The sequence below is a fragment of the Gadus morhua genome, chromosome 12 (genome assembly GCF_902167405.1).
Source record: "Gadus morhua chromosome 12, gadMor3.0, whole genome shotgun sequence".
Classification (NCBI taxonomy): Eukaryota; Metazoa; Chordata; class Actinopteri; order Gadiformes; family Gadidae; genus Gadus; species Gadus morhua.
Genome location: NC_044059.1, coordinates 11081546 through 11091480, shown reverse-complemented (window position 1 = coordinate 11091480; position 9935 = coordinate 11081546). Strand labels below are relative to the sequence as shown.

The 9935-nt window shown below is 40.5% G+C and overlaps 1 protein-coding gene across 1 annotated transcript; it reads left to right on the top strand.

The window, feature by feature from the left end:
• Window positions 1–279: 279 nt before the first annotated feature.
• On the top strand, window positions 280–9636 carry LOC115555141 (NACHT, LRR and PYD domains-containing protein 12-like; the record flags this gene model as incomplete). The annotated part of the gene is made up of 9 exons (XM_030371831.1): window positions 280–463; window positions 1213–2998; window positions 4017–4190; window positions 5726–5899; window positions 6024–6197; window positions 7360–7533; window positions 7747–7920; window positions 8090–8136; window positions 9072–9636. Coding segments are annotated over 9 exons (3441 nt in total), but the record flags the coding sequence as incomplete, so codon positions are not given.
• Window positions 9637–9935: the final 299 nt, after the last annotated feature.

The following is a 9935-nucleotide window of genomic DNA, read 5'->3' as shown; positions in this document are numbered from 1 at the left end:
AGTAAAATACATTTTCTTTTTAAAAGAGCAAAGACATCAAATGGGCGGGCCCGGCCCGGTCTGGCCCGTCCTTGGCGCCGGGACTGGCTCTACAGGAACATTAGAAAGCATCTCTTGTGGTGCTAATAGTCCCCAGGCTTCCCTCTTTAGACTAGCGGGACTGAATCCAGGACAGATGCTTCTGATGTCCTCAGTTAGTTCAGAGTTAAGTTCTCCTTGATTTTTGTTCTGTTCCAGAGGGCTGAGGAGAACGCACACGCTTTTCTAGACAAGGAGCTGAAGAAGCTCTGGAGGGATCTCTTCCCAGATTACCCACAATGCTCAGAGAGTCAGAGGGATGAGGAAGAGGTGGATGGAAAGAACGAGGAGCAGAGGAGGCGCGCCATAGAGGGAGTGGTGGACATAACAAAGCTCTGCCTGATTGAGATGAACCAGGAGGAACTGGCTGACACACTGTGGAACGGTAAGAGACTCTTATTTTAAAGCCAGAGGGGACAATTATTTCGAAGGGCAGAAGATAATCTTATCTTAAAAACAGAGTAGAATTACTCATTTTGAAGAGCAGTACGAGACTCAGATTTATTCTGTTCAGACTAAATTACATAATGTGATATTTTTATATTTTTATAACTTCAATTTGGAGATCTTTCCTCTTCGGGGTTAAATGGTTTGATCCAGATATGTAAGGTTATTGTGGGGGTATCATGTTGAATGGTTTGATCCAGAAATGTAGGATTGTTGTGGGGGTATCAGGCTAAATTGTTTGATCCACATAAGAAGGGTTATTGTGGGGTATCAGGTCAAATGGTTTGGTCCAGATATGTAGGGTTATTATGGGGTATCAGGTTAAATGGTTTTATCCAGATGTGTGGGGTTATGGTATCAGATTAAATGGTTAGACCAGATATGCAGGGTTACCTTTAATGTATCAGGCTAAATGGTTTGATCCAGATATGTAGGTTTATTGTTGGGGTATCAGGTTAAATGGTTTGATCATGATATCTAGCGTTATTGTGGGGTATCAGGTTAAATGCTTTGAAAATAAAGAATGTTTAACATGTAGCATGCATTCCTTGTCACAACCAACTTCTCCGACCACAAGTAATGAAGCCACTAAATATCATGAAGTTGATCATTTAACAGGAAATATTGACTTGGTTCCACTTATATCACCATCCACTAACTGTTGTCTTGTGTTCTTTTTTCGTTCAGGCTCTACTGCTGTTCAGTGCCAAAATAACTTCAAGTCTCATCTGAAAGAAAAGTTCAGGTTTATGTATGAGGGAATCGCTAAAGCAGGACAGCCAACACCTCTGAATGACTTCTACAGAGAGCTCTTCATCACAGAGAGAGGCAGTGGAGAGGTAAACAAGGAACATGAGGTCAGACTGATTGAAACAGCTTCCAGGAAACTGACCAAGGAGGAAAATATTATTAAATGTGAAGACATCTTTAAACCCTTACCTGAACAAGATAAACCAACCAGAACAATAATGACAACTGGAGTGGCCGGCATTGGTAAAACCGTCTTAACACACAAGTTCACTCTAGACTGGGCTGAGGGCAAAACCAACCACGACATACACTTCACATTTCTCCTCACTTTCAGAGAGCTGAATTTAATGAAAGAGAAGGAGTTTAGCTTGGTTGAACTTCTTCATCACTTCTTTATTGAAACCAAAGAAGCAGGAATCTGCAGATACGACAGGTTCCAAGTTGTCTTCATCTTGGATGGTCTGGATGAGTGTCGACTTCCTCTGGACTTCCAGAAGAACCCGATCTGGAATGATGTCACAAAGTCCACCTCGGTGGACGTGCTGCTGACAAACCTCATCAGGGGCGACCTGCTTCCCTCCGCTCGCATCTGGATAACTACACGCCCTGCGGCAGCCAATAAGATCCCTGCTAAGTGTATTGCCATGGTGACAGAGGTCAGGGGGTTCACTGACCCACAAAAGGAGGAGTACTTCAGGAAGAGATTCAAGGAGGAGACACTGGCCAACAAAATCATCTCCCACGTCAAGACATCACGAAGCCTCCACGTCATGTGTCACATCCCAGTCTTCTGTTGGATCACTTCTACAGTTCTGGAAGACCACTTCAAAACATCCAAGACAGGAATAGAGGTGCCCAAGACCCATACTCAGATGTACAGCCACTTCCTGAGGGTTCAGTCCATACAGGGGGACATTAAGTACAATGAAGATGCAAAATCAGATCCAGACTGGAGTTCAGAGAGCAGGAAGATCATTGATTCTCTGGGAAAACTTGCTTTTAACCAGCTAGAGAAAGGCGTCCTGATCTTCTACGAGTCAGACCTGGCAGAGTGTGACATCGATATCAGAGCAACCTCAGTGTACTCAGGAGTATTCACCCAGATCTTTAAAGAGGAGTGTGGGCTGTACCAGGACAAGGTGTTCTGCTTTGTCCATCTGAGCATCCAGGAGTTTCTGGCTGCCCTTTATGTCTTTCAGTCCTTCATCAACACTGGGGTCAATCTGCTCTCAGAAGAACAACCAACATCCGGGGAAGATGAACTCCTTCTCCTCTACCAGAAGGCTGTGGACAAAGCCTTAGAAAGTGAAAACGGACAACTGGACTTGTTCCTCCGCTTCCTCCTGGGCCTCTCTCTAGAGACCAATCAGATTATCCTACAAGGTCTGCTGGGACAGACACGAAGTAGTTCACAGACCAATCAGAGTACAGTGTCTTACATCAAGAAGAAGATTAGTGGACATCTTTCTCCAGAGACAAGCATCAATCTGTTCCACTGTCTGAATGAGCTGAACGACCGTTCTCTAGTGGAGGAGATCCAACAGCTCCTGACATCAGGAAGTGTCTCCAGAATATCTCTCTCTCCTGCTCAGTGGTCCGCTCTGGTCTTCATCTTGCTGACGTCAGAAGAGCAGCTGGACGTGTTTGACCTGAAGAAATACTCTGCTTCAGAAGAGGGTCTTCTGAGGCTACTACCAGTGGTCAAAGCCTCCAAAACATCTCTGTAGGTTCACCAATAAAAGAAATACACAACACAAGGCTGTGTATATATTTATATGTATATATATATATATATATATATATATATTTATATTAGAGCTGTCAAGCGCTTAAAATATTTAATCACGATTAATTGCATTAATGCCATAGTTAACTCACGATTAATCGCGATTAATCTTTTTTTTTTTTTATATGCTAAATATCCCTTGAATTCTTTGTCCCATTAATTTTTCTAATTTTAATGCTCTTATCAACATGGAGAAGTGCATCGGCTTGCCTTGTGCAAATGTTTTTTTATTGATAAGAACATTTGCTTATACTGATCAAAACAGGACGGTACAAAAAAAAGCCTATAATGCAATTAAACGATGAACATACAAAGATATGCCTTGAACATAGCAGTCAGGCTAGTGCTTCTTTGTTTTGAGCCCAAAAAAATAAAAAAAGTATTTAAAAAAAATTGAAAATTTGGGTTAATCGCGCGTTAAAAAAAATTACGCCGTTAAAATTGGTTTGCGTTAACGCCGTTAATAACGCGTTTAACTGACAGCTCTAATTTATATATATTTATACATAATATATATGTATATATATATATATATATATATATATATATATATACATATATATATATATATATATATATATATATATATATATATATATATATATATATATATATATATATATATATATATATATATATATATACACAAGGTTAGGGATACTCTGTAGTTGTACTAATAACAGTAGTTATTTGCACAATACACACAACGTGATATAAATAATACTACAATAAAAATGAATATTCAAAACCCTTTCAAACACTACAAAACATCTTTCCACTATTCAATATTTATTTATTTACATATAAAGATCTAATGTAGTGAATCTTGTATTTTGGTTAAATTAATAAAACATTTCAAATAAAAGATTTCATCACAATTCCTTCATTAAGTAAAATATATTTATTTTAGTTATATTAAACACAGTTCCTAATATGTTGTTTATTTTGTTTCAAGGCTGAATGACTGTAAACTGTCAGAGAGATGCTGTGAAGCTCTGGCCTCAGTTTTCAGCTCCAACTCCTCTAGTCTGAGAGAGCTGGACCTAAGTACCAATAATCTGCTGGATTCAGGAGTGAGGCTTCTGTCTGCTGGACTGGAGAGTCCACATTGTACACTGGAAACTCTCAGGTCAGTTTTACTCAATGGTCAAACAGTTGCAAGTTCCATATCATAGGACATTGAACAGATTTACATCCAGAAAGTTAACAGGTCTAAATAAATAAGTAAAATGTCTCCTCTCAGTGCTCAAGGCACATTTTCTACTGGTGGTACTAACTTTTTCATTTGGTGGAATCATAGCAAATCTGTTCACATTCCTTGGTCACGTACCATCTATCTTTGTCCATTCATTGAACAGATTCACTCACTTTAAATGAGATGTCAAATGTTTTGATTGCATAGGGTGCATGACCACATGAATTTCAAACTTCAAATGGCTCAGTTTATGGCCAAATAATATGACCTAATTCACCCATGGCATAGCGTGTTCTTCTACAACTTCAGAAATACTGATTCGTCATTTAAATTTCGGCAAAGAAAACTTAACACACATATGATATGCGGCAATACATTAACAAACATCGTTTCTTACCAGTATTGTATACATTATCGTTATCGACTTGTGTTCCAAATTCGCATGAGTCCCCCCTGTTAATATACATTGCCATGGACAGTATTATGAGGTTTGTGTTTAGTTTGCGTGTGCTTAAACAGATGGAGGCACACCCGCGAGGCCGCATTCAATCATTATTTTTAACACTCACTCGCGGTAAAACAATCTTTTCTCATTATCAAATACTCATCAATCCTAAAAGCTATGGGCTTGTACACGATGTCTGTGTCAAGAAAATATGTGTTTGCTGTACAGTGTTTGCGGATGCATTGATTTAAATACAACTCTTACAGCTGCATCAGCTTTTTTTTTCCCCAAATAATTTAACCAAAGTTATCATTTACCCTAAAACGAGATTTTGTTTTGGAAGGCTGGGATATAGCCCACTTTGCTCAAGTTTATTATTGTTATTAGTACGAATGAACACCGTAGTATTACTACTACAGTGTTCATTCGTGCATGGATTTCGGTCAGTTGCGCAACTGCTTTATCGATCTGTAAGATAGCACCATGTAACATTTGCGCTGGAAAGCGCCTCTGCTTTTCGCCGACATGCCTCTCAGGGCGCACGTTCAGTGCCCTAGGTTTGCTGCGGGGGAAAAACGGCTTTGCGCCAGGTGCAAACTAGCAAAGATATGTGCGTCGGTGTAGAAAGTCAATTGCGCTGGATGCAAGATATGCCCAAGATGACTGAGGCCTCCATCTCATTCTATTTGTGTTGCCATGACAGTAAAAGGTTTGCATAGGATCCAGTTTGTTAATGATAGCATCAGGTTTATGTTTTATAACATTTCTATTGTGCTCATAATCATGTAGTCAGACAGAAAGGTGAACTTTAGAGTTTTTTTGTGAAGATAATAACAGCTTCTTCTTAGAACTTGGTATTTTCTAGGAGTTTTGTTGAATCCTTAGTTATTCGACCTCTAAGTAAGTCATAAATTGAAGATCAACTGTATCGACATTTACTTAAACTACTAAAACATTTTTCATAACCAATTGAAATTAAACATAATCACAATATCTGACATGTTCTGTTTGTTTTTGTGCGAAGGCTGAATGGCTGTTATCTCTCAGAGATATGCTGTAAAAATCTGGCCTCAGTTCTCAGCTTCAAATCCTCTAGTTTGAGAGAGCTGGACCTGAGTACAAATGATCTGTATGATTCAGGAGTTAAGACGCTCTCTGCTGGACTGGGGAGTCCACACTGTACACTGGAAACTCTCAGGTCAGTTTAACCTAATGTGCAAAAAGTTACACCACAACTTTAGTAAAGCGACTAAAACTAACACATTTCTAATAAAACATTAATCACAGTTCCAAATAACATGTTTTGTTTATTTTGTATCAAGGCTGAATGGCTGTGATCTGTCTGAGAGATGCTGTGAAGCTTTGGCCTCAGTTCTCAGATCAAACTCCTCTAGTCTCAGAGAGCTGGATCTGAGCTTCAATGATCTGCAGGATTCAGGAGTGAAGCTGCTCTCTGCTGGACTGAGGAGTCCACACTGTAGACTGAAAACTCTCAGGTCAGTTTTACTCAATTTGCAAACAGTTTCACAAGAAGTTCCATGTCAGAGGAAAGATGTCAGATTTGACAATAAGATGTCAAATGTTTTGATTGCATAGAGTTTTTTTTTTTTTTTTGCAATTTCATTGAAACTTTGCACAGACCACCTTTTTTATTCTCTGATCAAAGTAGAGTGTATTCATTGGAACTTCAGCGTGTCATGTGTCAGGGTTGGTTCTTGAACCCAGGTCTCCAGCGTGAAAGTCTCAGAGTAAAGCCCTGAACTTCGCAGGAACTGAGGTTGACTCAAGTGCGACGCAAATAGCATGATACGTTTTAGGTTTAAAAACAAGAAACCTAATCCATAAATTTAAAAGGGCAAAAAACTAATCTGACAGCTAATCCAAAGGGTAATCCAAAACTCAAATTACTTGACAGGCATAGGTTGGCAACAAGATCGATCCAGTTTAGAGCAAACAAAGACAGAGGTCAAGATTAATTTTACTCTCAGGGTTCAGTGAAGACTCAACAGAGACAGAGTGAAAAGACCAGGCTTAAGTACTGTGAGACAATTGGCTAGGCAACTCACATGATTACTTAACAAGGGAAGGTGAGTCTGATAAGCAGAGTGAACAGACAGGTAGAATCGGCGACATGTAGAGGTTATCTACAAAAGTCCAACATTGTGACATCGTGTTTCCAAATAGAGCAATCACACCGGCGCAGCTATACAGCCGCCCTTTAGCTCCCTGCTCTGAACTAAACCTTGGCAGTTTGCGTGCATCGCAGCACCATTACCACTCATCTTATGAAACACAAGACGCCCATCTCATTCTATTCGTGTTGCCATGACAGTAAAAGGTGTAAGTTGGATTCAGTTTGTTAATGATGGTATAAGTTTTATGTTTAAACATTCCAATAGTAACATTCCTATTGTACTCATAATAATGTAGTCAGACAGTGAGGTGAACATTAGAGGTTTTTTTAAGACGTTTAATAACAGCTCCTTCTTAGAACTGGGTCTTTTATGGAGTTTTTTTTGTTAGTTATCTGACCTATAATTAAGTCATTTTTTTGAAGATCTACTGTATTGACATTTAGTTAAACATTAAAACATGTCTAATAACACAATTTAAAAAGGAATAACCGTTTCTCACATGTTCTGTTTATTTTGTGTGCAGGCTGAATGGCTGTCATCTGTCAGAGATATGCTGTGAAGCTTTGGCCTCAGTTCTCATCACCAACTACTCTAATCTGGGAGAGCTGGACCTGAGCCTCAATGATCTGCAGGATTCAGGAGTAAAGCTGCTCTCTGCTGGACTGGGGAATCCACACTGTACACTGGAAACTCTCAGGTAAGTTTTAGTTTTACTCAATGATCCAACAGTTGCATCACAAGGTTCACTATCAGAAGGTATTTGATTGATTCACATACAGAAACTGTCCGTGTCTGTGTGTGTGTGTGTGTGTGTGTGTGTGTGTGTGTGTGTGTGTGTGTGTGTGTGTGTGTGTGTGTGTGTGTGTGTGTGTGTGTGTGTGTGTGTGTGTGTGTGTGTGTGTGGGTTTAGCTTGTCTGGCTGCCTGGTCACACAGGAAGGCTGTGCTTCTCTCGCCTCAGCCCTGAGCTCCAACCCCTCCCATCTGAGAGAGCTGGACCTGAGCTACAACCACCCAGGAGACTCAGGAGCTGCGCTGCTCTCTGCTGGACTGGAGGATCCACGCTGGAGACTGGACACTCTCAGGTATGGAGAGGACAGCTCACCACTCATGGACAATGTCTCCTACAAGGATTCAACCCGCTGCTAGTTGAAGTTGTTGTTGGCAGCTGTAACTCATGTTGTGTAGAAAGTGATGAGACAGCAGATGATGAAGGTGAATGTTTAAACATGCCCCAACATGTTTACCCCCCAGTGTGGAGCACGGTGGAGTGCGGATGCTGAAACCAGCGCTAAAGAAGTGTAAGTGTCTGTATAGTTTGATTCATCACAACACACACTAACTATTGAGATCGAAGGTCCATCCACACAGCAGGAGGTGATGTCTGGTCATTAATTTACATTTAGGGCATTTATCATTCCCTTTTATCTATAGCGACCTACAATGAGTACATTCGTCATAAGAAAGTGAAACAATATATCGCTGACGGTACAATAAGGATGTTCATAGAACCATGTGCAAAGCACCAACAATCGCTGGGTAAACCCATTCCCCGTATTCAACATAGATAGCTATGATGGTTCAAATGTGGACTTGTGTGTATTTTTTCTGTGCTTATGTATATCGTGTGTGTTTGTGTCGGTTTGTAGGTGTACATTACGTTTTATGTAGTGTATGTATGAAACTGTTCTATGGTACCAACATTTAACTTCCAGCCTGTATGTGAGCCCAGCTTGTTCAGTCTGTTGTTTACATTGGTACTATGGATGAGATTGGAACCTTCTAATATCTTGAAGAGTATGTAGACTATGGCTTGGATATTCCATTGGAGATATCACCTAGTTTTAATGTATAATATGTTGATGTGTATGTTGTCTAAAGTTGAGGGAGTAGATGCAGTTGATACATTTTCATAGGCTTCAATGTTTTGACTGGGACAGCCAATCACACACACACACACACACACACACACACACACACACACACACACACACATGGGATTTGAACTTTAACTATCTAATAGGCACAATAGTCCACTATAGTAGCAATCATACAATATTTTTAGACTGTCTATGTTAATGTTTGTAGAGTAGATGAACGTGAAACAGGACAGGAATAATAAGAAGTAGGCAAGACATCAGTACTAGTGATGATGATGATGATGATGATGATGATGATGATGATGATGATGATGAAGAATGGTAAAACAGCTCATCATGTCTTGTTCTCCCATCAGATGCCTGTGAACTCACACTGGACCCAAACACAGCCAACAGAGAACTCTCTCTGTCTGAGGACAACAGAAAGTTGACGCTGGCTAGAGAAAACCTGTCGTATCCTGATCACCCAGAGAGATTTGAATCCTATCCCCAGGTGTTGTGTAGAGAGGCTCTGACTGGTCGCTGTTACTGGGAGGTAGAGTGGGAAGGAGATGTTACTATAGGACTGACATACAGAGGAATCCAAAGGAGGGGAGGGGATGTTGGCAGCTGGCTTGGAAGGAACAACAACTCCTGGAGTCTTTGTTGTCATTATGGTGGTTACTCTGCCTGGTACAACGGTAGAGGAACTGAGATAAGTCTCCCCCCCACTGGCTCTCACAGAGTAGGAGTGTATCTGGACCGGCCTGCTGGCACTCTGTCATTCTACAGAGTGTCCCCAGGTGGAGGAGGGTCCCCAGACACACTGAGACTCCTCCACACCTTCCAGTCCACCTTCACCCAGGAGGACCTCCTCCCTGGATTTGTGTTATTGAGTTGTGGTGTCTCGGTGACTCTGTGTCGGTTGTAGCATCACACACACACACACACACACACACACACACACACACACACACACACACACACACACACACACACACACACACACACACACACACACACACACACACACACTTTCACAATCACACAGACACACACACATACACACTCTAATACAAAAACAAACACGTATATCAATACACACTACAAATACACACAAACATATATTCACACACACACAAACACATACAGTATATAAATACAGACATGCATATATGGATACATGAATAAAAAAAAAACGGAATATACACACAGTTTTTTGTTGATTTAATGTACTCAAC